At 37.1% G+C, this 25,191-nt stretch overlaps 6 protein-coding genes across 11 annotated transcripts in view; 3 read left to right on the top strand and 3 right to left on the bottom strand.

The window, feature by feature from the left end:
- The window catches only part of LOC118747658, a 389,115-nt gene extending 376,996 nt beyond the window's left edge, over positions 1 to 12,119 (top strand). The window contains exons 5-6 of one of the 2 annotated variants that reach the window (XM_036481716.1): positions 9,086 to 9,354; positions 10,562 to 12,119. In XM_036481716.1, the coding sequence (XP_036337609.1) occupies positions 9,086 to 9,354; positions 10,562 to 10,936 (644 nt within the window). In that variant the 3' untranslated portion in view covers positions 10,937 to 12,119. Of the gene's footprint in view, positions 1 to 9,085; positions 9,409 to 10,561 lie in introns of both variants that reach the window. The other variant, XM_036481715.1, reaches the window with a different exon arrangement.
- On the bottom strand, positions 6,200 to 7,151 carry LOC118747659 (lectizyme-like). Its single transcript, XM_036481717.1, has one exon. The coding sequence runs from the start codon at positions 7,119 to 7,121 to the stop codon at positions 6,294 to 6,296; it is 828 nt and encodes a 275-aa protein (XP_036337610.1). The 5' UTR covers positions 7,122 to 7,151; the 3' UTR covers positions 6,200 to 6,293.
- Positions 12,120 to 13,690: 1,571 nt separating the features above from the next.
- On the bottom strand, positions 13,691 to 16,364 carry LOC118747657 (zinc finger protein 2 homolog). Of its 4 annotated transcripts, XM_036481714.1 has the most exons (5): positions 15,957 to 16,364; positions 15,152 to 15,895; positions 14,495 to 15,055; positions 14,111 to 14,440; positions 13,691 to 14,023 (listed from the first exon to the last, which is right to left on the bottom strand). In XM_036481714.1, the coding sequence occupies exons 2-5, from the start codon at positions 15,815 to 15,817 to the stop codon at positions 13,922 to 13,924; spliced, it is 1,659 nt and encodes a 552-aa protein (XP_036337607.1). In that variant the 5' UTR covers positions 15,818 to 15,895; positions 15,957 to 16,364; the 3' UTR covers positions 13,691 to 13,921. The 4 variants fall into 4 exon arrangements, with proteins under 4 accessions (XP_036337607.1, XP_036337605.1, XP_036337604.1 ...); XM_036481712.1 differs by having other exon boundaries at positions 13,691 to 14,440; positions 15,950 to 16,360; XM_036481711.1 differs by having other exon boundaries at positions 13,691 to 14,440; positions 15,957 to 16,360.
- A 3,096-nt stretch (positions 16,365 to 19,460) lies between these two features.
- LOC118747655 (THAP domain-containing protein 6-like) lies at positions 19,461 to 20,922 on the top strand. The gene is made up of 5 exons (XM_036481708.1): positions 19,461 to 19,760; positions 19,813 to 19,971; positions 20,030 to 20,162; positions 20,247 to 20,300; positions 20,352 to 20,922. The coding sequence occupies exons 1-5, from the start codon at positions 19,556 to 19,558 to the stop codon at positions 20,740 to 20,742; spliced, it is 942 nt and encodes a 313-aa protein (XP_036337601.1). The 5' UTR covers positions 19,461 to 19,555; the 3' UTR covers positions 20,743 to 20,922.
- Positions 20,908 to 23,116, bottom strand: LOC118747654 (nedd8-activating enzyme E1 regulatory subunit). The gene is made up of 7 exons (XM_036481707.1): positions 23,093 to 23,116; positions 22,634 to 22,918; positions 22,195 to 22,567; positions 21,992 to 22,124; positions 21,472 to 21,936; positions 21,152 to 21,400; positions 20,908 to 21,091 (listed from the first exon to the last, which is right to left on the bottom strand). Exons 2-7 carry the CDS (start codon positions 22,864 to 22,866, stop codon positions 20,979 to 20,981), a joined length of 1,566 nt encoding a protein of 521 aa, XP_036337600.1. The 5' UTR covers positions 22,867 to 22,918; positions 23,093 to 23,116; the 3' UTR covers positions 20,908 to 20,978.
- A 1,307-nt stretch (positions 23,117 to 24,423) lies between these two features.
- Positions 24,424 to 25,191, top strand: part of LOC118747653 (F-box/WD repeat-containing protein 7) — a 33,701-nt gene continuing 32,933 nt past the window's right edge. Inside the window, exon 1 of one of the 2 annotated variants that reach the window (XM_036481706.1) lies at positions 24,424 to 24,659. The gene's annotated coding sequence lies outside the window, so the exon portion shown is untranslated. The remainder of the gene's footprint in view (positions 24,660 to 25,191) is intronic. The other variant, XM_036481705.1, reaches the window with a different exon arrangement.

Raw genomic sequence — 25,191 nt, 5'->3', positions numbered from 1 at the left:
GAAAAACATATGATTGTGGCACATGGTTGGATTTTTTGTCGACGATAATTTGAATGAACAAGTTCGTCAAATTTAAAAATTTACAAGCTGTAGCGATTTTAAACGAAAAATGTAAGTTAATACTTGTTTACTTAATTAATTTAGTTAATTCCAATGATTTGAAAGGTACTCGGCAAAAAAAAACTGTATTCTTAATCGGAATGCAATCTCAACCAGAGTATATAGTAATCCCGACAAAGAAATTGAAACGTATGTTGAAGAAAGTCGGACTGACAAGTTATATACACGTAGATCCTATTTTTTCCCCTCCGAAAGAATTTTAAAAATTCTATACAAATTTCTTTTGTTTGAAATGCAACCGTGGACACGAGCTGGCAGAAAAACTTGCAAATTTGCGTTCGTACAGAACGTTTCTCTACATGAGAGAGAATTTGGGAGCATTTTTTCTTACTATCTGATATTTTGAGTGATAATTCTCGCTGGGTATTCGACGAACAAACCTATTGTCTTCCCTACAATGCCTTTTCAGACTGACCGATTCTCAATACACTCAAATAGAAACCAATACACATAAAATACGCTGTAAAAATTTCCCTTCAATTTTAAGGCAGTAAAACAACGACCTTAAGTTAACTTCAATCGAGGCCATATGTTGACAAGGGATGCAAAATCACAGTTACACAAAAGAACTGGTCAGATTTTTCAGAAATCCCTTCACTTCTGATGTAAAATATGATGTCAAAAGACTGCAGATCTCCCATTTGGATGACCGGTCATATGACCGGCAGATGTCTCGTAGGATTCCCAGAGAATTTTGCTTTACATAGAAATTTGTGCTCTTTTATTTTCATTTTGACTCACTTCAGTGTTGGTTCCTTTAGTTCAAATTGGCATTCGGTTTTTGGAATTTAAATAAGTTCTCAGCAAAAAAGTTTGTTTAAAAAAATACATATGTGACCTGGTCTATGAAAAGGGAGCTTACGTGCGAAAACTAGTTTTCTGTGAAAAAGCTGTTAAAAGTAAGCAACTCGTTTCGTCAGTTTCTCATTATCTCGTTAATTGTTCTCCGCGCCGGACGTCCAGTAAGTGTTGTTGTTGGTCCAGTAAGTGTTGTTGTTGGTCGGAATATTATTATAGTTTTATTATTATTATTATTAATATTATTATTATTATTATTAATATTATTATTATTTTTAGTACACTTCTAAGCAAGTTAGGATTTTCTGCTTTTCACCACGTGAAAAAGCATCTCATCTTCCATCCGAATCAACCAAAAAGTGAAAATTGATTTTTTGACACCTAAGCCCCCTTTCCGTAGACCAGGTCACATATGTGTACATAGTGCTTGAAAATATCAATTTTTCCCTTACCTTAAACCTTTGGGAGTGGGCAAAAATGATGTTTTGTAATTTAGGCAGAATAGAATATGCGCTATCTACATGTAATATTTATTCTGTTAGTTGGCACTATATCCAAACACAAACGCATCTTAAGTGTCTTAACAGTGAAACAATTTCTTATTTTCTAAGTTTGCGAATAAAACTTCACTCTTAAAATTCAGACATTTATAACAAACATTTTATGAAGAAAATCCCTTATTCGTTTAAAATAAAAATAAGCGAAATCGGCCCAATTTCATACAACCCTGACTTACATGAAAATTTTCTCCACCATTTCTAACAGATTTTGGGTCACTTAGTCAAAAATGGAAACAAATATACATATTTGAAATTTAAGAAAACAAGGCAAATAGCAAAATCGGCTAAAAACGGCTAATTTTTTTCTGCAAAACGGCTAACAAATCGGCTGCCGGCTAAATCGAAATTTCTCCGGCTGTTTGCTACCGCAACCGGCTAAATCTAGCCGGAAAACGGGTAAAATGGCAACACTGGCTCTGATATATCAAACGTGCTGGAATGAGAGCTAAAATCTTGGCATAAGCAACGGAATGCGTCGTGCAATTTAAAATTAGTTTTACAAGCTTTCAGAAATAGGGGACAAAAGTGTCTTAATACCCGGGAGGGAACATTAAAGCTAACTTCGCTAAGAAGAAGCGGACTTGAAATTGAGCCTGTTAGTAATTTAACTATAACAAGTAAGAAAGTCTAAGTTCGGGCGGAGCCGAACATTAAATACCCGGCGCAAGTATTAAATATATGTTTTTTCACCTTTCCGAAACCTACCGCTAGATGGTAAGCCGGGGTGTATCAATTTTGAGTAAATTAGCGTCCTTCAATTTCGAAATATTGAAGTTTCAAGCATTTCTGAAATTTACCGTTATATGAAAAGCGGCCGTAATTTTGGTCCGATTTCAATAATATTCAACGTTTTGCTTTTATGTGGCAAGCACAATAACCACACCCAGTTTGGTACAAATTGGTAGAACGGTTACCGATATACATATATGTGATCATAAGTGGGCGGTGCCACGTCCATTTTCCAAAATTTTACCATAAACGTATTTCTTGGTAAAGAATTGTTGCATCAATTTTGAATAAATTAGCTTCAATATTTACTGATTTATCGAAGATTTTGTATTTCTCTAAATTACCGTTATATGGGATGTGGGCGTGGTTATCGTCCGATGTTATCGGCGATTTTGTATGCTGTACCAAGGCCAACAACTGGGCCAAGTTTGGAAGAAATTGGTGCAGCGGTTACCAAGATATACACATGTAACCATAAGTGGGCGTGGCTACGCCCATTTTCCAAAAATTTATAATATTCTTATTTTTCGTCTAAAAATTATTGTAAATATCAATTTTGAGTGAATTATCTTCAGTAGTTACTAAAATATCGCAGTTTTCGTATTTCTGGAAATTACCGTTATATGGGAAGTGGGCGTGGTTACAGTCCGATTTCGCCCATTTTCAATACCATCCTACCTTGGATTAACGGAAACCTACATACCAAATTTCACACCATCGATAGTTTTGATAGTTTTCAGAAAAACTATCAATATTCACGATAGTCTCGAAAAAAAAACAAAACTATCGATAGCGCTAAATCAGTTAGGTTGCTTTGTTTTTACAGGATCATAGTGAAATAAATATTATCTTATAAAAGTTATAATCGTTCAAAATTAAGTAACTGATTAGCCAAAATACTTCTCTTTTTAGGAAGTTCAAAAACAAACACAAGTTATACAAACAAAACAGGATTTACGATTAAAATATGTATGTGTAATTTCAAAAAAATGAGATGATCGATAGTCCTACTAAACTATCGATATTTTTGATAGTATAAGAAAAAACTATCAATGAGTATTGATAGTCTAAAAAAACTTGAAACTATCGATACTATCGATAGTGCCATCGATAGGTTGACAACTCTAATCTGCGGGCAAAACTAGTGGATCCCGCTTATTTACAACGGACTTAGATGCATCATCAACATAAACAAGATCTAATACTTTACCAAACTTATTGGGAAGTACATTAACCTGAGTTAGGCAGAGTTCAGCCATCTCCTCTAAAAATACGTTGTTGCACGCACTAGACGCGAAAGGTACGATATCATTGTCAATGATGTTCCATGATATGCTTGGTAAAATAAAATCACCCAAAACAATCATTGCATCAGAGGGTTTATTCAGTAAATTGACTGATTTCAGTAAAGAGATGAGTCGTGAATACACCAATGTGTCAGATCGGGGAGGGATATAGCATAGAGCTAAGTAAATAGACCCTTTTCCAGCCAGTACACGAATGCATTTGAATTCTACAGAATCAATGTACGAAAGACTAAATTCTTCAGATGGTATTGAAGAGTCTACAGCGAAGAGTACGCCACCGCCGGTTCTGTCCTCCCTATCTTGTCTATAGATATGATAATTATTTGGAAGAATCTCTGAATTGAAAATGTGAGGTTTCAGCAAAGTTTCAGTAAAAGAAAGAATATTATAATTACATTCAAGCCCTTACATAAGTTCGTTAATTTAGTATTTAAGCCTCTTACATTTTGGTAATAAATACTTAAAGCAGATTTAATATATAGTTTTTTGATTCAGTGTTTTGACGGGGGAATATTAGCTAAGTTATTTACTTTTTTGGGCCTATATTCGAATTCACGAACGAAAGCTTCGGGGGCAAAAAAGAACTACTAAGCAGCGCATTAAAACTATCTAAATTTACGTCAATTTTAAATGAAGCAATATTTCTTTCGTATTTAAAATTAAATTTTCGGATGCTTAAGTCGGCAGTTGTAATTTTTGATGAGATATAAACCTTTGTATCGTCTTCGGTAGTGTCTCTCGAAAATCTAGAAACAAAAATTGACTTCTTTGGCGGAACCACAACTAGTTTCCTTGTATCAGACTGGAGTACCGGCGGAAGGGGTTGAGTTACTGCGTTAGTAGTTGAGGATAGGGAAGGCGGTGGAGGCTTTGAAGATGATGCCACCACTTCAGTAAGGGAAGGGGAAGATACTTCAGGCTCGTTATTATCCGAAGCAGATTTCATTACACGCTCTTTTGAGGCTGAGGATTCTGATGCTGGAGGACACGGAGAAGATAGATTAATTGAGTCGGTCGGAAGATTATTCTGACGTGCGACGGCAATAATTTCCTTAGATGGGTTACTAAGACGCTTACGTTTAGGCACACGGATATCCTTAACAGATTGCAAGATATCTAAGCATTTGAATGATTTAAACGAATATTCATAATGCTTAAATCTTTCTGTCAGTACCGACAATTCCCTTTCTATTTCTGTAAAACCATTTCCGGTTTGCCTAAATAGCTTGAAAAGATCAACTTCTGTTGACCTGCACTTTACGCAAGACCAGCGAAGGCCCTTGCCATCATTAATAGCGTCCAGAATTCTTCCCGTCAACCCAGCACATTTCAGATGGTAAATACCATAACACAGCCAGCACGATAAGTAGCGTTCAGAATCGCTTTTAATTTGGCAAGTATCAAGATCGCACTTCATATTGAAAGGTTTATGTAATAACACTCGTTAATAAAAGACAAACAAAATAAATTATAACAATTAAGGAGCTGATGTAAATAGCTTTAAATAAATGTAGCGAACAGTTTGAGTATCACTGTAATTATGACACTTAATAAACGCAACTAGAAGAAGTAAACAAAAAGAGTAGAACAAATGTGCAAAAACAAAATGAATTCAGTTAACCTCAAAGGATACAACAACAATGATAGCAACAAATGTCTCGGCAAGATTAGAATGTATGCTAGTGAAATTTAATTATTTTTTATTTTTTATTTTTTTTTGTTTTAGCACAATAACTTAGCAAGTAGAAAGCCAAAATCAGAGCACAATAAAGTGCAACCTCACAGCTTGACGTTTGCGATTAGTATTGAGAGGGGTGGACGGGTGGTCTAGGACACCCTGCATATGTTTCTGTTTAAAACAATAAAATCTAAAAGTTAAAAGGAAATTTAATTAAGAAAATGAAAAGTAATTCCGCTGCCGAGGACTCGAACTCAGATCTCTCAAAGGAAACGCCGGTGCTTTGCTTATTCGGCCACTGCGACTGCTGGAGCAGCGCGAGCAAATAAAATCCAAATGCTTTCTTCAAAAGAGCTAAAAAGCTTTTCACCATCAAAGTTGGCAAAGGAGCTTTCTTTGAAAGACTTTCAAATTATCTTGCCCAATGTCTTTCAATTGTCTTACAAAGGCCTTTGAACTATCTTAGCCAGAATTGCGCTGTTAATGCCTAGTGGAAATCCGGCATAATACGAGTTTTTTTAGCATATCCTTCTTTTAACCGGCACATCCTTTTTATTAATTCATGGGAAAATTTGATATAGTTATGTAGATCGAATTATTAAAGTTTTGAGTGCAGAAGTCCACGCATCTGGGGAAAGCTGAAACACACCTTCAACGAACTTACTGGGCCTTGAAGTGTTCGGGAAAAAGTTGCAGCGGAAGATTTAAGGGCTTTTGCGCATTGGCGACGTTGAGACTATGAGCTGTTTGAGTTTGTACGGCCATGCCGTACGGATGGACATAAACACTCCAGCTCTGAAAGTATGCAAAGCGGATCTCCCTGCTAGTAGCAAGTAGATGCAAAGTCCATATGGATAAGGATTTGATTTCACTTGGCATTTCCAATTGGCGCAGAAGAGAAACGACTGACGTGCTGTTTTAGACTAGGCCAAAATCACTTAGGCGGTTACAGTGCCAATCAAGAACAAGAAGAATCTGATAAATCATGTAGTTCATTAAAGAAATTAATTTCACCATACGAATCGAAAAATCTGTGAATCTCTTTGCAAATGCACCAAACGAAAAATTTTTGTGTTTTCAAAATTTATTAAATTATTGCATTTAGTGCAATATATAGTAAGCACTCTGGATCTTAGTAATCCAGTCGATGAAAGCAGAGACACGTGTATAGACCGATGGTAAATTGGAAACACCACATGGAATGTATCCCCAGGATACAATACCGAGAAGTTCAGATGGTCCGCCATTGATTTCTTTCACCAGAGGACCACCAGAGTCACCGTTGCATGCAGATATGCCCTTCTGCAAGGAATCTGAGCAGACATTGGTTTCGTGGAGAGGAGCACCTTCAGGCAGAGTTTCCTTGCACTCATTCCACTCGACGACCTCAGTTTGAACTGTTTGCAATGTCTGGGCTGCAGTAAATATGTACCACCTTGTTTGTCCCCAACCATAAAGATGAGTCTCTCCGCTGTGGATCTCTTCTCGGTGTGGCAAGGTTGCAGGTTGTACTCGTTCGTTGAATTCAAAGGGCTCGGAGATGTGCAAAATGGCAATATCGTAAGGTCCCACACTACCGCTGTAACTTTCGTGAACTCTACCAAAGTCAACTACACGTGATTGTGTATTCTCATCAACTTGAGAGCGTTTTTGAAGACCGGCAATAACTCCCATTCCAACGGCAGTAGCAATGCAGTGACCGGCGGTTAAAATCCAGTCCTTGGCAATAATTGTGCCACCACACTTGTGAGAATGACTGCTAGCACTGGAACTCAACGATACAATGTAAGGGGCAGATTGTGGCTCAGCATCTTCGCCGTTAATGATATAGCCGGTGGCAAAGCTGGGAATTAGATTCTTGAATTTGTTAGTAAGAGCCGATGCGTTGGCACACGCCAGGAAAAGAGCAAACAAGAAAGGGACCTTCATGTTGGCGAAATAAATTTTAACTATTTTTTAAATGAAAAGAAAAAGGCTTTTTATATGCATGCAAAAAAAAATAAATTCCCAATCACTATGTATATTGTTTTAACTTATCGAATTATGAAAGCACGATCAACTAGCTGATTATTCTATACTTAATCCGCTACGTGCAGATGATTTATGGAAGTAATAAACTAGTTGCGATTAGCTTCTTATCCGAAAGTACGCATGTACTCGTACAAGTAATTTGGTAATGTAGCGAATTAAAATAACGGCTCATGAAACCGATTAGGTCTACGCTATATCCCTGATAAGAATAGTATTTTATAGTAGATTTCCAAAAAAGGAGGAGGTTATCAATTCGTCGGAATATTTTTTTTTGTTTTTTGTATGTATGTTACCGCATAACTTTGGGCCATGTCAACCGATTTCGATGATTCTTTTGAATCGGAAAGTTAGTGTCTCAGGGGTGGTCCCATACTAATCTGGTTTGGATCAGATCATCGGATCATGAAATGTATATATATTTTTATATGAAAATTGAACTCGGTTTTTTTTTTTGCTAAAAACTTCTTGTTTGCTTAAAAATTACTTGTTTCAAGTTATTTTCGCCGAGTGCTTATCACTGGAAATCGAAAATATATATGTACATATTATGCAGTTGAGGCCATTGCGTAATGGATGTTCTTTGTATCGAAACGCGTGTATTGGCGGGAAGATATTGTACTCAGCGCACTTTTGATTGAACAGTAATATAAACTTTCATTTAAATTTTCTTCTTTAAAAAGGATTGAGTAAAAGATTTTACAATTCAAAATTCATCCCGATTTCGCATTTCTTTTTCTTCCAAAAACCGGGCTAATATCTGATCAATTCTGAAGAGTTTTTTCCGTTTTGAATTTTCTGATTTGTTCCCTATAAACTCCGGATGAATGAAGGCGTAAAAATAGAGTTGCACCTGTTTGAAAAATTTCGATGAATTAAATTGATGAATTAAATGAAACATTACACTTTGGGTTTTAAACAAATGAGGTTTAAGAAAGCTTAATTTGGAAACACATGTTTCAAAAATTGAATTCAATTAAGCTGATAAGATAAATAATATATTATTGCAGTATGGTTATCAAACTAAATCTTGAAACTAACTAATCTTTGAAGAGAGTTGAAACCTATTTGAAATACTTAATACTTAATACTTGCAGTTATTGGTTCCAGAGAGCTGGTTCTGTGCTGGTTATAAAGTGTGATCCCAGGTAGACAATTTAAGAGGAATTATTGCGATGATTACTCCTCTTCGTACTCCAATCAGCTGCGACAATAACAATGCTTCGCGACATATAAGTGGTCTCATCAAGTGAAGTCCAATCGAACATTGTCTTATCAGGGACATGTCTAGGCTTTCGCCCAGCATTCGAGCCCATCTGTCTCTCTTTTCCCTGTTGGATCGAGTCGAGCGGTCCTTGCTTGATCGTCTCACGTGCCACATAGTTCCACGCAATATCAGACACAACCGCAAGAGGGTTCAGGCATTCTCCAACTAGATTTCAGCGCACTGTGAGCAAGCGCCCAAGTGTCTAATCCGCTTGGCTATCAGAGTAAATAGATACATACTTAGTTAGGCTAATGAAGCCTACATTAGGAAGGAAAAGACAGCTTGCTATATCAATTTGCTTTTAATCAAATCTTTAACATTGGATAGTACACTGGCTTCCGACCGAGATCCTGTTTATATTTTTTTTTTTTACTTTTAAGAATCGTACTTCAATATTGACATCTGTACAGCAGCTTCTAAATATTTCCAGCTGAAAATTATACAGTGAACTTGTCTGGAAAATCGATAGCGAGAATAACAGCGCCACGCTAAATTTTCTTTCATCTATAATTAATTGTATTTCGCACTCACAACTTTTTTGTTTCTATAAAAATATTCTGCTCTTCTAAAAAAATAAATTCCTTTTCTCTCTTTCCAGCTGGTCGCACACAACCCTGGTGGTGCCGTAACAATCGTAATGGTGGCTCCAATGGCCGTTCTACACTCTCCATTAAGCATCCCGCCGATAGTATACGAAGGCGTCCGAATAGTAACTCTGGTGTTTGGTCGTGGAGTCGACGCTCTTCAGCCAGTCCCGATCAAATCGGTCCACCATCCTCATCACCCGCCGAAAACCATTACACACACATGGATGATGCATATAGTCCGGTTAATGAGGCACTGTATGCTGAATTAGACCGCGAATCGGTACGTTCAGGAAATCCGTCTTATCAAAATACGGCCTACAGTCAGTGTGGTGAGGTGAGTTAAGGGAAATCTTTAGAACTCAGAGGGGTTATGTGTTTTGGTGATTATTGTCCGAACGAAATTGTTTTAGCAGTGGGGAATAGTAGTAAAGGATTGCCACATGAATATCTATTACCTTGCAAGTTTATGTAGACATATTTGAAAGTATTTCGGAAAACTGGAACAGCGCCTATACAAAAGAGAGCAACCTCCTAGCACGACGGTGAGTACTGTGCCGCTATGTAGGTTGTTCAAACCTGTCAAACCTGTCAGGTATTCGTCTCGACTCAGTTGGTTGTGTGCGGGATTATAGTATCTTCTTCCAGCAGACTTAGATGTCTCCCAAATGGACGCGCTGATTTAGTTTTGCCGAGGCGGAAGCATTTCGACTGAAATAATTTGTGATCTTTTACCAAAAGTGAACAGTGAGTACATTGGGGGAACCCGCCTTGACTAAAGTAGGCGTAAAAACTTCTAAGAGACTACAATCCCAAGAGTTGTAGGGAACAAACCACCTTCCAAAAGACAAACCTTAGTACTGCTAATAGTTAATTGAAGGCTACAGGCCCATATCAACACCCAGGGGATTAGTGTAGGCGATTGCTGTCATTATTGCGCCATGGCAGCAAAAAATCCCACGGCATCTATTTTTAGAGTACGATGCGGTTGCGGGAAAAAGACTATGGCTAGAAACATAGTGGAGCGGCGAGCGAAGAGCATCGAGCCAAGCGTCGTTTACAAACCTGTATACTTCAATAGGAGCGCGCATAGTGAAGAGCAAAGCGTACAGACCCGTTTGTAATCGAGGCTACACTAAGTGCTTACCCTAACACGCCTGGGAGTGTTGTGGGCAGAGGTTAAGCGGATTCACTCACTGCCGCCCTCGAAACTGCTTGGTTTCATTGGAGCACTAGAGCTGGACGAAGTTTTGTTATGAGCTCTGAGGGTACCCACACTCGAAGTGCACATCCACTATCTAATTTATCTGTCTAGACTCTAGACTGATTCGCCTGTTTTTAACTTTTTCACTAGCTAGCAATCAGTTTTTTTGCAAAAGCAATAGATCAATCGCAAAACTTCACACTCATTCCACACTTGAGAAAATAACAGCTACTAAATATAATATGCTAGCATTAAAAAAATTCTAATTCTCTTTCTTTTTTTTCAGAAATACAATTTTCAACAACATGAACAGGACATTCCCATGGTGGTGTCATCGGCGCCCAGTAGCGCCTATTATTCCGACCTCTCGGTGACCGGCATGCCAGGCGGCGGCAATGAGCGTGCCTATGAAATTGTCGGTTTGACGGTTATGTCGCAGCCGCTGCCCAATTGGGATGGCAGTGGTGGCGGTGGCGGTGGCGGTGTTGGCGGAAGCAGTGGTGTCTTAGGCATAGGCGTTGGCGGTACTATGGGCATGGGACTCGGCAGTGTCGGTGGCGGACCGAATGAGGCTTCACAGCGACGCATACCACGTTTGGCAGCCATAAATGAGACGAGCACCAGCACTGTGGCGGCGACAGTTCCCTCAGATTATGTATGAAATTTGGAGGATGAGAGACATAGCGTGGCAGAGGAAGGTGTATAGCGATTTTAAAATGTTATTAAATTATATAGTATACATATATGTACATACATCATAGGAATATAGTATGTACATACAGTGTACAGTTATTTCGGTGGAGTTAATAGCGCAAGTTAATTAAATGTTATTTAAATAAGTTAGTGAAAGTGATGGTTAGCAGCACCTGTAGCAAACCAAACACAAAAAAACGACAGCAACAACAATTTTGGTGTATACAAATGCGGTGCAAAATGTACCGTTTATGAAATTCAACGAGCTTATGTAAATTTGTTTAAAAAAACAAAATTAAATTAATTTTTGTATTATCCACAAACTGTTAAAACAGTGCGACTCTTAAAAAAGCAACAAGCGCTTTTGTGTGCTATTTATTTATATATATACGCACGTAGTATGTGTGTAGGTTTTCTGTTAGATACTTATATATACATACATATATATAGTATATGTATCTAAATATGAAGTAATGTTGTATTAAATTTTGCCACACGCACGCTCGCATGTACGAATATTCTTATTTAGAAATTAAATAAAAAGTAAAAATAAATTAATTATACTCTGTAATTATTCTATTGTAATTGATTTAGTAAGTAAGCTTGTTAAGATTTAACGATTTAATCGTTGGTGATATTTAGCCTAAATATTTAGAAGCGTTGATGTGCGCTATTGAGGCGTGCATTGGCCACATCGGAATGTAAAAGCTGTAAATAACTCGTTTACTAAATGCGTGGCAACATTTCAAATCTATGTATACACACCTTTCGAGGATTATCTATTTAAAAGAATGCCAGAGTTAATCATTATTTAATGCATATTGACGTTCTTTAAGGACATAAACATAACATGAATATAGAATATTTATAGAAATGCTATATGTATGTAATATCTATTAGATCTTAAGTATGAATGAATTTAGTGCGTAATATGAGTTAAATTTAATTTGTGTATGTAAAATAAATATTTTAGTATAAAAAAAGGCATAAATAAAATATTGTATTTAAACTGCAAAAAGTAAATTATTTACATATGTATGTATGTATGTATGTATGTATGCACATAGTTAGCACTCGATTTTTCAGCAACTTAACACTTGCACTTTATGTTAAATTTTAATGTGCTATAAAACTGCATACCAACATTTTTCATAAAATTTCGATTGTAAAGTTTTTTTGATGAAACTGTTAAATTTTCCTAAGTTTTTTATAAAAAATAAATAAACAGCAAATAAACTAAACTAAAAATTATCAAAACTTGCTAAAATCTAGTAAACTACTTTTTTTATTTTTTTATTTTTTGCCAAACAAAATTTTTGCAGTTGTACATACATATATATGTATGTATGTATCAAGGCGAATTTATTTAAAATGGTGTTGCTAGAACAGCTGATTTGATTCGCCTCGTTACACGTGTGTCAAAATTTCTTATGAGTGAGTGAGAAAGTGAGTGTTTCCCCTCCTGCCTTGAGCGAAGAATAGCTGAAATAGGACCTTTGTATACAGAAAGCAAAAACAAAATACATGGAAATTTTTTTTGTACTACCTATACCACCTTATGTGAATTCGCCTTGGTATGTACATATGTACATATATCCCAGGGAAGCCAACTCGTGGGGAATTCCCCGATTTGCCGGGAGTTTCAGTTTTCGTGGGGTCGGGGAATGAACCTTTTTTTTTTTGGGGAATTCCAGTTTAGGTGGAGAATCGGGGGATGAACTGGTTTTTTGTGAGGAATTAGGTATTTTTTTCTTTTTTGCTTCATTAATTTCATAATGACATCAACATTCAATCATTTTCGTCGAGCTTAACTAACGGGAGGCCCAGGAAACGAGCTGTTTCAATGGGGTCGGACCAGAGGGTGAGGGGTGTTAGTTGAGTCGGATTGAGCTGGCATGTGAAGAGGTGGTTGGTGTCGTGAAGGGATTCTCCACATGCCGGGCACTCATTGGGGATATAATTTTCGAATTTTCGTTGTCGCATTTACTTTCCTATAGTGAATAAAACAATTTATTTTTATATGGAAGAAACCCGCAACAAAACTCTAAAAGGAAAATGTTTAGCCACTTGAAACTTGCACTTTATTATACTAGAACTGAGTGTGCTACAATACTGCATACCCAAAATCTTTCTAGGGAATCGAATTAAAAAAAAGCTCGAAATTTTTACGAAAGTTTGTTGATTTTTTTTTTTAATATTTCATAAAAATTGAAACTTGGATTTACACGGTTTTTTTTGGAGAATGAACTATATTTTTATAAAAAAAAATAACTCAAATTAAATAACAAAAAAAAGTAAATGTGAAAACTTGTCAAAATTTGGTGCGACTAAAATTTTTTCGACTACTGTATGAGTGTAATATTACATGTACATTTTTATTCTTTATTTTTTAACTAAATTTACAAAAGTTTGGTTTTATTTATGAGTACATAGACAAATTACATTTAGAAAAACAGAAAGACCAGCAACATATCAGAAGTCAATTTTTTTTTTTAATAAGGTGATATCTATGTGTGGTGAATTTTACGAAATTTCGTGCGAAATCGGATAATTCTCAAAAATGAGTTGGCTACCCTGGTATATCCTTAGCTTTAGAATTTACGTATTGTATTATGCCACTTTGCTCTATCCACTATGATAATTTCCTCGTAATTCTAATCTTCAAATATTTGTTCTTAAGTTAAATTCTATGTAATGTATAAAGCAAAACTTGGGTATAAAATATAGTTTATCATTTTTTAAGAAAATAAAATGAAATTTTATTAAGAAAAACTCGGCTCTTACAATTTAATCATCAGACAACTCATCTTAGGTCGGTGCTGTGCAGACAAACTTTTGTTTGGCAAATTAAATGGCGGCTGCTTAGTTTGCTCTGAGGGGGTTACACCAAGTTTGGCATTGAGTTGCACGTTAATTGTGGTTTTTTATGCAAAATTTCTGCATAACACCGACCTTATACAACGGGTTCAATCAGCAAATCTTGAGTATTGTCTACTTCAATTTTGAGTGTTGTACATAAACTACCACCATTGACTTTCCGTTCTGGATGGTTTACCATCACCTCATTTCTTGCAAATTTCTTCGACGTTTTATTTGTTGTACATGAACTACCACCATTGACTTTCCGTTCTGGATGGTTTACCATCACCTCATTTCTTGCAAATTTCTTCGACGTTTTATTGCGCTTAGGCTGCTTTTGATGTGTTTTCATATGGTTACGCAATGCTGCTGGTTGTGTAAACCGCTTGCCACACTCGTGGCATACATTCGGCTTCTCCCCCGTATGTCTCATTTCATGATATTTAAGTGTATCGGGCTTGGCGAAGCTAAGATCACAATAGTGACATGCATAATCTTTAGCACGCTCATGTACAGTGCGCACATGCGTTCTTAAATTGCCAGCATTGTTGCAAACCTTTGTACAAAAAAGACAGGCCCACGTGCGCTTTAGCGTATGATAGTTTATGTGTGCCTGCAAATAAAAAGAGGATTATTTTCATTTATGTACAGTATTGCATGTCCTTACATTCAATTCGTTTTTCGTTGTTTTACGCATACCACAATGTGGGCACTCATAGTTTTTAATACCAGCATGACGCATTAGATGTATTTTCAATTGTTGTTTATTCGAAAATCGACGCATGCAGTTGGGCTGATCACACGCATGTGGACGCTCAGATTGGTCCTTATGTGTATAGCGGTGATCATTTAATTTTGATGTCGTTTTAAATAGTTTACCGCAAATCTCACAAACTTGTGTTTTCAATTCGGGTTCCAATTTATGACATTTTCGCTGATGCAAGACCAGTGTTGTTCTGTGTTTATACACTTTGCCACAACCATCTTGATCGCAAGCGTATTCCATACTCTGCCCTTCATGTTGATTAAGATGTTGAGAAAGGCTTTGCCAACGCATGAATGATTTACTGCAATCTTTACGAGGGCAGGGATATGGTATAAGGCCTTCATGTTTACGTTTATGGGCAATAAGTTTGTGTTCCACAATGAAACGTGAGGGGCAAATATCACATAGATAAATAGTGTTTTTCTTAGTTTCGCCACTAGTTTTCGAAACGGCTGACTTGACCTTAAATAGATAGAAAGTTCATGCATATGTACTCACTAGCTTTTAAGAATATACATATACACATGTATGTTGGAACTAAATTTAGTTTAAACTTACATAACTTAGTTTTTTCTTCTCCTTCCTTCCTGTGTTAACATCAGTTTGAAAAGCATTTTTATATTCATTAAATGATGAATTATTTCTGAAGCTATCCTTTAAAACATCACAGTCTAAGGTATCTCCGTCCGAAACCAGCGCATGTTCTATATTAATATTTTGCGCTAATTGGTCAGGTGTTCTTGGTCTGCTAGGAACATTTCGATTGGAATCACTAATTATTTTGGTATCTTTTTCTACAGTAATATGAACACTTTTTGGTGCGAGTTTAATTTCTGCATCATTATCCGCCATAAAATTAGCTTCATCTACCGTAATGGAGTAACTAGTCTGCCCATACCCAACTGATATAGGAATTTCATCTTCAAAGCCACATATCTCCTGAAACCGCTGCAGTTCTTCGAAGCGACGCAAGGATGCATAACACATTTCTTGAAAGTTGAAAAAATCGATGACTTTCTGGCAGCAACATATACATAGATATTGAGAATATTTTTCGCTTGGATACATTTCTGATGAAATGCAAGCCGCGAATTTTCTTGCAAGTTCCGGTGTTTCGAAGATGTGCAAGCATTCATCATTGGTTAAATGTATCTCTTTAAGGCATGCTCGGCACAAACTGTTAGCATTGCGGAAGGACCCCTCCATGTTGATTTCGTAGTGCATCAAGTTAGCTAATAAGCCAGGTTATTCTCGCGATGTGTTATTAGTCGGTGCTACAGTTTGGTAGTTGCTAAATTGGAGCTGCAATAAAGTACGTGTTAAAGGAATTACGGAAATGTTTTACCCATTACATACACAATACCAATATGACTATAGATATTTCTTATTACGTTGACGAAAATCCATCTATGTACTTCATCCAATTGGAAGGGTAGTGGGTTAAACTTTTATTCAGATTTAGGTTATTCTTGATTTTATAGAGATATATTTTAGAGGACTTCTACTGAACGAAAATTCCTTTTATTTAAGAAATCAGCTTATAATAAACATAAACATTAGGTGTGTTTCTTAACATATCGTTAGCAATAGATGCGACCTTGTACCCAATCCGCGTTAACCCTCTGTTATGAGCCCTGTTTATAGGTTTGTTCGTCGAGCAAAAAGTTTGAAGAAATTTGTACGAAAGTGACAGTTCTCTTGGAGAGAAGTTGCAAAGTCTTGCTGGATAAATTTTAGCCTTGGCAGGGAAACTTGAAAGTTCTCAACACGAGAGAGAATTTGAGACATTTTTTTCTTACTCTCTGATATTTTGGGAGTTGGACAGTGATCGGAGGTAAAAATTCTGTGTTGTAGAATCTGGAAAAAAAATGTGGTAGATTTCAAAAATATGTGGTAAATCTCAGGTTTTGGATCAAACTTTGTATTTAATTTAAGTATAGCAAAGTGCTAGATTGAAGTTGCTAAAAATTGCATTGAGGTTTGGCAGTTTTTTCCTTGGCAGTGTAAAGCGGTTCCTTCCATATCAAATATTTTTCGAACATAAATTTTTTTGCAACCTTGCGGAGCGCTGTCAGCGTTTCATTCTATCACATCACGATGTAGCGAACAAATGTGGCACGTTAGGTCGGTGTTATGCAGAAATTTTGTTTGGCAAACTGCGTGCAATTGTTGTTGCAGCAAACTCGGAGAGAGCGAGTTTGGCGACTCTCACAGCAAACTAATTTTGTTTGGTCAAACTGCAGCAAACTCGGTGTTGTCATATTCAAAAATTTTAGACAATTAATGCTATACACAAAAATTGCCGTGATAGCGAAATCCAGAGAACTGAATTTATGCTGTTGGAGCTTCAAAGATTAGGGCACAGTTAATTGCCTATACGATATCATAAAAAATATATTAATTGTGAGCGTTATGTATATCTGAAATTCTCATTTCGTGTTGGCAATATCCATGAAAATCATAATGAACATGCAACCCTGTGCCAAACTCGACATAACCACCTCCGAGCAAACTAAGCCGCCGCCATTTAATTTGGCAAACAAAAGTTTGTCTGCATAACACCGACCTAATTGGAGTATGTTGGAGTACTCTGATGTAGTGCAGAGATGGAGTATATGGTTCTGCCCTAGGACATCGCAATGTTAATTGGACCATATTTTTTATATGAATTGTGGTTAATTTTGGAGTACTCCTTTGTCCTTCGGGAGTGCTCTTTACATGCATACATGGAGTAGACAGTGACGATAAATTCAAACATATTTGTTTTTCTCGTCCGATATCAGGTGAAAAGTATCAAAATGGACTGCGAAAAATTAACTTATTGGATGCCAAAACAAAAAAATTACATATAAATTCACATGTTTAGAGTATGTCAATTAAAATGTATCAAAATATTTCACTGCTTACAAAATTGTAATGAAAACTAGATTTGTGTGTACAAATACGGTCGGCAAATAATCTGGTTAAGTATGCGCAACAGTTCGGACGGTCAAATTGTTCGGCCGATATCAGTCGGTCTATCGGATGCAATATGCGCCTAGCGTAAGGGAGCCGATTTTGTCAAGAGGGAGCGAGAAAACTGTTTTTTGAGCAAACCTTTTATTATTGAATCATGGTTGGATCATGCGTTTGAGGTCACCTTAACACAGGGCTGCCAGACGTTTAGAGTATAAAATCCGTACACGGACAAAAAGTGGTGGGTGAAAAATCCGTACGCTCAAATTTGTTTGGCGAGCAAAAATAAAAATCGTTTGTACTTAGGTGAACACAGGAATCGGACTTTTATTGATTGCTTCACAGACAACTTTATTATTTCTCTGACTAGAACTTTTTAACAAGCAGTGTGTTCTTAGTTTATCTACATTCAACCAAACTTTCAGGTAGGTTTTCGATCCTACCGAGTAACAGTATAATGTTTGAAGCGATGGTTAAAGTGAAAAAAATAAAGAAAATTAGGGTTCTTTTTTAATTTTGCACAACAAAACTTTTCAACAATCGAAGTCTACAAATAAATTGTTATACATAATTTGAAAGGCCTATAAATCCCCTTCTCATGTTTGATTTTAAAAATCGGATGAAAAATAGCCAAGCTTTTAATAGATAAGTGCTGACAGGAACTAAAAGAAACCTATGAGATATGTGTAAAGAAGGAAAATTTTTACAGTATGAAAAAGACACTCCGAAAGGGGAAACTTTCCATTATGGCCATTCTTTAAAGGTGAGGTGAGCGAAGGGGGAGTGAGCGTGGCACCTCCAACCGACCTTTTTGGAGAGGGCATGAACCGCCATTGACAAAAATGCAACCCCCGACCACCTAGGCCGCCTATGGTTCCCCACGGACCCCTTAGAAAAATGGCCAAAAATCGCAATTTTTACTAGCGTCCAGAGTATTTTTGCGTAGAATTCCTTTCTGCGTAGGCGGCATTCGACCGCGCTTAGGGATTATAACCCTTACTACGTTGAATTCTCCTTTCTGTGTGACCTAACTGGGGCTACCGCCCCAGTGATGTAACCTTGGGAAAGGATGATTTTTTCTTTGTGATTTTTGGCAATTTTTCTAAGGGGTCCCTAGGGAACCATAGGGGACCTAGGTGGTCGGGGGTTGCATTGTTGTCAATGGCGGTTCATTACCTCTCCAAAAAGGTGCGTTAGTGGAGCCACGCCCACTTACCTCACGCCCACCGCCCCTTTAACGAACGGCCATAAAGGAAAGCGCTCCCTCCGAAAATCCGTATATTGAATCCGTACAACCATTTTCACCCCTGCAAATCCGTACCGTACAGAAAAATTCGTACATCTGGCGGGGCTGCCTTAAGCTGAAATTAGTCAAGAACGTAAACCTACCGGTACGTAAACCCGAGTCAGCTGACACGATCTGTCTTGCCAAAGCGCCATGTAAATGAAAACTCAACACCGCAGAATTTTTCTGTAGTTGTAGCCCGTAGCGCAGAAATCTGCGGAATTTAGATTTTTCCGTGTCAGCTGATTTCTCCTTCTTTAGATGGTTGCCACTTCGTCAGTTTTGCAGATGGTAAAAAAGTTATAAGTTCCTATTCGAAATATGTTTAAAATATTTGAAATTTACTATTAAATAAGGTTTTTGTTGAAAATTAAGTAGTTTATATTTAGTTACAATCTATTATAGCACGAAAAATTGTGGTTGAAAGGGTAAGTTTATGAAAAGGCATTGAAGAGTGGCAACAGTGTAGTAAGCAACACTGAGGGCTCCAGTAATCGACAAAATTCTGCGTATACAGACTGCGTTTAAGTATACGTTCTGCGTTCTCGACTAGTTTCAGCTTTAACATCGATGGCATACATCGATTTTCAAATCGATATTATCGATATTTCAAAACATCGATGCATCGTTTGCAGCTCTTTTCACGACAAAAATGTTAACTGGATAGGTAAACAACTTGTTTTGTGCATCCATCGTTGTGGCGTATCCATTTTTTAAAGAAAATGAGATGCCAAGTTTTGAATTGTGGCAACTGCAGCAAAAGTAAAGGTTCCAACTTCAGCTTTTACACTTTTCCCACTGATGAAGCCTTGTCAAAAAAGTGGGTACAGTTCTGCCGTCATGATGGCTTCAACACGAAAACGAGTGTGATATGTATGGAGCATTTCAGAGAAGATGATTATCAAAATCTTATGCAATTTAATATGGGTAAATATCATTTACTGCAGTCTATTTGAATTAAAGCTAATAAACTTTTTAGGACTTGCCAAAAGACGATTGCTAAAGCGCGGGGTCGTGCCATCAATTTATGAGCGCGGGGCCGTGCCATCAATTCAAGAGCGCGAAACGTCTGCTGAGAGGTATCCACTACAAGATGAATTTAACGTGGATTACCTACTAGACCAATATAATGGCGAAAGTAATAAAAATCATCACGTTTTAATTATTATATTACAAATTTCATTGGTTTACTACAGATGTTTTAAATGAATCAAACTGCCAATATCTGAAAGAGGAGATTAATATTGAAGATGTCTCGATATCACCTACGCATACCTCTTTCTATAACGACGACAGCCCGCAAGAAACTGACATTTTAAAAACGGAAATGTAAGTTAAACCGCAAAACTTAATTTGTACTCAAATGAAATATGTAAAAGTAATTTTTACTGCTTCATCATCACCAACATGTAGTTCTTACTATTACGACAACAACCAGCGAGAAGTTGCAGTTTTAGAAACAGAAATGTAAGTCACTATACCTCAGAACCGAATATACAAATAAGTTACATTTTTTAGAGAGGCACTTAAGCGGGAAAATGCTCTTCTTAAAAAGGATAATAAGAGCCAGCGGATCCAGCTCATGGATTTAAAACGACAGTCTAAAATACAGCTAAAGAGACATGCGTGGGAAATAGAGACGCTGCAAAAGCGTTTGGAATCAATGTCTAATGAGGTAAAAAATATGGAAAAAAAACTAGATTCCATGTTTACCAAAGGCCAAATAGCGGCACTGAAATCTGGTTCCAAAAACTGTAATTGGTCGAAAGAAGATATTGCCCATGCCGCTAGGTTATATGCTGCCGGTCCGCAGGCATATAAGCTAATGTACGATCAAAATTTTCCGCTTCCTGCAATTAGCACACTTAAAATTCGCACAAAAGAAGTGGGCATTTCTAATGGACAATAGCCTAGTTTTCAAAATTGCGGTCGTTAAATAGCCGCTTATCGCAAAAACTCAGACTAGACTGATTATATACTTTCCTGAATAATTTAAGTTTTGTGTGTTTCAAGGCACATTTTCATCAAATTAAGTTATTTTTTATAACATACATTTTACTATAACTCAAAGGATTCACATTACTCATATATGTATATTTCTCTTAAAAATTCCGACGAAATATACAAAATAATGTACATACATAGTTATAACTTAAGCGTTGCTGTTTCAGATGTAATAGCGTTGTAAAGGAAACTGTTGTCGATAGGTTTGTATTGTTTGGTTACAATTTTGATCACCTCTTGGGCCACACAACCGCCTATTGAGATAAAAATAATGTAATTTCATGCTTTTTTTTTAAATATATGTAAATATTTACCAACAAAAGCCGAAATTGAATGTATCTCCGAGCCGCCGAAACGACAAATTTCATGTATTAAGTCATCGCTAATCGATGCGTGAACGCCCCAATCTGAAAGCATTTTACTGGCCACTGTTTTAAGCTCTTTTACATCGTTCTCAACATAACACTCTCCGGGCACATTACCACATTCAGACACAAAGCGTTCATATGCACGCAAAGCTACATAAAGCTCGCTAAGTGTGCCTTGAATCTCTAGATCATCAACTAAAAAATGTCGAGATATATAGTTTGTGTGAGTAATATGCTAATTTAACATAAATTGTTTTTAAACCCACCGATTGAAAGTACGTTGCTGCTTTTCGCGTTCTCATCGGAAATTTTTGTACCACGCATGACGGCCAGGCCGGCTGCTTCCCGACAAAATAGGCGGGCCGTCTTTTCGCTAATTGTATCTTCGGGCAGTCCTAGCTCTTTTAAATATTTTTGGCATTTACGGTATACGTTGTCTGCATCATTTAATGCCTGTTGACGATAAATGTTCTGTAAAGTTATATAAGGTTCTGTATCCGCTGTCATATCCGGTAGCACTCCTGGCAATGGTAATAATCCGTTGTTATCGTTTTCTACAAATTCTTTCAAAGCTTTAACCATAATCCAGAATGGGTTGCTCTGCTTGTTAAGATTTGTGCACGCATTTTCCTCAAAAATAGCTTTGATTGAAGCAGACACATTGCCACCACCTAGGGCTGTATTTACTGCTTTTATAGCTTCCTCGTAGTTTTCTTCATCGGCAGTCATTGCTAAAATTTCACAGTTGAGTAAATATGGTTATCATAAGCAAACATATCATATCACCAGCTCGAATCATTTCCCGCAGTTTGGTTTTTTGTTTAAAATTATTTGGAACGTGGCCATTTGTCTCCTTCCATAACTGTAAGAATTTATTTAGCACCAACAGCCATGGTACTTTGCTAGTGACTTCTGTATTCTAAAAACCAGGGAGGAATTATTTACTTAGATACACATGCATTGGAGTCACAAAAATATTCTTAAATTACCTCGAAATGCTTCTTCAATGCAGGAAACGGTTGCTCTAACCGAAGGTCGTACTGTCGATTATCAGGATGTGATTCAATCACACAGTGTTCTTTTATTTGTAAACGTATAGATCCGAAAAATCCCAATGAACGGCAATAAATAAACGGAATGTTTGCTTCCCATAGACGTTCCGATAATCCTAATAAGGTCTTCTCATTGAGATTTGAAGCTACTACTACATCAAACGTATCAAAAAATGCAGGTCTATTCGATAATATCCAATCAACGCTTTCATCCACGAAATCGCCGTTGACATCAGTGTTTAATTCTTGAAGCAATTGCATACATGCTCTAGCTTTTGACTGGCCGATAAAAGAGGCATCCAAGAAGAAGCTGTTTAATAATAAAATTGTTTTCTAATTATTTATGTTTTAGCTAAGAACTTTTGAGTTCACATACTTTATTCCCAAGTCATCCTCTGTCACAACGTTACCATCAACAATACTAAAACCTCCTATGCCCGGCAAAACGAGACTTTTAAGAACTTCACACCCTAGAGCCGTTGCATTCAACAAGCAAATTGTGGAGCTCTCAAGCAAACTCTGACCATGTTCTCCCCATAAACGGATTTGTCGGTCATATTTCCTGCTTTTATCCGTTTGTTCTGGAGATTTTGGCGCCGGCGATGACATATTTGCAATTTTTCACTGCTGAAGGAATTGTAACAAAATAATCAGCTGATTTCTGCAAAGAAAAATGCCAATTGTTTTTGGTATTGAGCGGCTGTCTGTTCGATGACCTGTTTGGAAATTTTTGATGATTGCTAGCATTTTGACCACACTCTCTCGAAATGATTCAAATGTCAAATAAATTTAAAATAAACAAATGAAAATGTATAATTTTAAAATTTATACATACATACACAGGCTTCTTCCACACGACAGCTCAGAAAGCGTTCCTCACGCCAAAAAAATGGGTAATAGAGAGCGAATACCATCCACTTGTGTATCTTAATTCTCTTCTTCTTCCAGCCCGGACTTTCTTCCCGGGCAGAAATGTGCAAGAAGTCAATTTGAAATAACAGTTGTTGTTTGTTTTAATCCGAAAGCAAATTTTATAAAACACATAAGAAAATACCACAGAAGTGCACCGGTCTGGACTGTAAAGATTATAATAATATGGCATCGGTGGTCAAGAAGGAAGGGAGTGGAAATGTACCGCCTGCATAAGTGAGGTTACTTTCTACGTATCGAATGACATGTCAGAAGCTGATTGTGGTGAGTCTGCCGCCAAAATCATTGAGGGCATATTTGAAAAATACATCGTCCCGTTCAAAAGTGGCATTCGGTTCTTTCCCGTACGCAACACGGGCTCCCCCGGGTGCCCAAAACAGCCCAGAAATCATTCCCGCAATCAATAAAATGGGTAATAGAGAGCGAAAATTGGAACGTATAGGATGCGTAAGTGTCTTCTTCTTCCTGCCGGAAACAGCCCGGACCTTTTGTCCGCGTAAAAATTGATAAAGTGTCAAAGTGCATATCAGCTGTTTTGTGTTTACATGTTGCCTGCATTCACTTGGTGCTTTTAAGGAATAGTGAATGGCCTGTTGATGTATTTTCAATTTTTATATACTTAAAATCAAATTTGTGAAATAAAAATTCAATTTCCAAGTTTTTTGCATTGAAATGACAAAAACAAAGGCAACGTGAATCAGCTGTAATTCATCATTTAATGATTTTCCATTAACGTTATGGCTTATACTGGTTTTCGACCTAAAACTTGTGTTTTCGTCCATGTATAATCTTTCAAACGAAAACCAGTTTTCGCTGAAAACTACTTGAAAACTCACGTTCCACTCATTCCAATCGGTGTCTTCACTAGTTTTTTTCGATTATTTATCGAAGTGAAAGTCATATTTTATCATCTTTAATACGCCATTTCGGATTTATTGTTAATTGGCTGGCGAAAGTAATATAAGAATGAAAATAAAAGGCTTTTTGTAGCAAAACCGTAATCAAAAGATGTAAGAGATGTCAACAAAAACATTAACAGCCGGTGTGAACAGCTTTCAGCCCACAATCCCGAAACTTTTTTCCCGAAAGTTTTCAAATTGTTTTCGTTGTCGGTCAGAACATGGGATAAAGGACAATCGACGAACTATCGATTGCAATACAAACATTTTAATATTTATACTGATGAGGTGCTAACGTCGGTTGGGTAGATTTTTTCAGTCTGGTAGCTCTAAATGGAAACTTGGCCACACTGAGCACACGAACGTCTACGAAGCTGTCTTTTTTTAATGGCTGGCAATTTTTGTACTGAAGAATTCGACTTCGATTCGCTCGGAAGATAATACAATTTTTCATCATAAATACATATAAAAGATTAAAAAATTGCAAAATAATTAAATTAACCTGTAAGGGCGTAGTTAGCGCGACGGATAGTGGCGGCCCAGCAATTTATTTCGCGTAAAGTACACTGGAAGGTGAGCAAGTTTTTCAATTTTTCAAGAACTAAAATTCCTCAAAGTGATGTGTTGGAGCAAAAAAGTCAATTCAAAGACGTAACATTGGTTTTTAAAAAGTTCTTTACTGTAAAAGCTTGCTTAAAATTGCATTTAAAATAATCTTGCGGAGGCCATTTGCAGTGAAAATTGTTCGTTAATTTGCAAGTGCAATCGTCCTCGTACTTATGCGTACGTCGTGCGTGCAGATGTATGTGCATCGTGCATGGAGCACAGCAGTGAAAAGGTGGGGAGTCAGGGTAGAAGAAAAAACCAAAAATTCCTGATTTGGGTGCGTGACGTTTCTTGACAGCGGTGCGAGCGCGTGTGCGATTTTGTGTATGTGGTGGAGTACCAGTGGACACACACCTATACGTGCTGTAGTGAAACTCGTTGGGGCAGCGCTGCTGTGCTCTGCTACGTCGGCATTTTCTCAGCTTTTATGATGTTTTCATGTGGCACCATACGGCTTTGTGTTGCAGCGGAGCTCGTTAACGCGGCGGCGGCGATTCAT

Source organism: Rhagoletis pomonella, unplaced genomic scaffold, assembly GCF_013731165.1.
Source record: "Rhagoletis pomonella isolate Grant_MI unplaced genomic scaffold, Rhpom_1.0 Rhpom_scaffold_00012, whole genome shotgun sequence".
Classification (NCBI taxonomy): domain Eukaryota; kingdom Metazoa; phylum Arthropoda; class Insecta; order Diptera; family Tephritidae; genus Rhagoletis; species Rhagoletis pomonella.
This window is presented reverse-complemented; position numbering and strand designations above follow the sequence as displayed.

What these genes read in the sequence shown, in the direction of transcription:
- LOC118747659 (XM_036481717.1), bottom strand. Translation starts at nt 7,121, where the DNA reads ATGAAGGTCCCTTTCTTGTTTGCTCTTTTCCTGGCGTGTGCCAACGCA.
- LOC118747657 (XM_036481712.1), bottom strand. Translation starts at nt 15,817, where the DNA reads ATGCACTACGAAATCAACATGGAGGGGTCCTTCCGCAATGCTAACAGT. An exon ending in AGAAGAAAAAACTAAGTTAT is followed by an intron (nt 15,056 to 15,151) that starts GTAAGTTTAAAC and finishes TATCTATTTAAG; the next exon opens with GTCAAGTCAGCCGTTTCGAA. An exon ending in CAACGAAAAACGAATTGAAT is followed by an intron (nt 14,441 to 14,494) that starts GTAAGGACATGC and finishes TTTTATTTGCAG; the next exon opens with GCACACATAAACTATCATAC.
- LOC118747655 (XM_036481708.1), top strand. Translation starts at nt 19,556, where the DNA reads ATGAGATGCCAAGTTTTGAATTGTGGCAACTGCAGCAAAAGTAAAGGT. An exon ending in TCTTATGCAATTTAATATGG is followed by an intron (nt 19,761 to 19,812) that starts GTAAATATCATT and finishes TAAACTTTTTAG; the next exon opens with GACTTGCCAAAAGACGATTG. An exon ending in GCAGTTTTAGAAACAGAAAT is followed by an intron (nt 20,301 to 20,351) that starts GTAAGTCACTAT and finishes TACATTTTTTAG; the next exon opens with AGAGGCACTTAAGCGGGAAA.
- LOC118747654 (XM_036481707.1), bottom strand. Translation starts at nt 22,866, where the DNA reads ATGTCATCGCCGGCGCCAAAATCTCCAGAACAAACGGATAAAAGCAGG. An exon ending in GAGGATGACTTGGGAATAAA is followed by an intron (nt 22,568 to 22,633) that starts GTATGTGAACTC and finishes ATTATTAAACAG; the next exon opens with CTTCTTCTTGGATGCCTCTT. An exon ending in CAGCAACGTACTTTCAATCG is followed by an intron (nt 21,401 to 21,471) that starts GTGGGTTTAAAA and finishes GACATTTTTTAG; the next exon opens with TTGATGATCTAGAGATTCAA.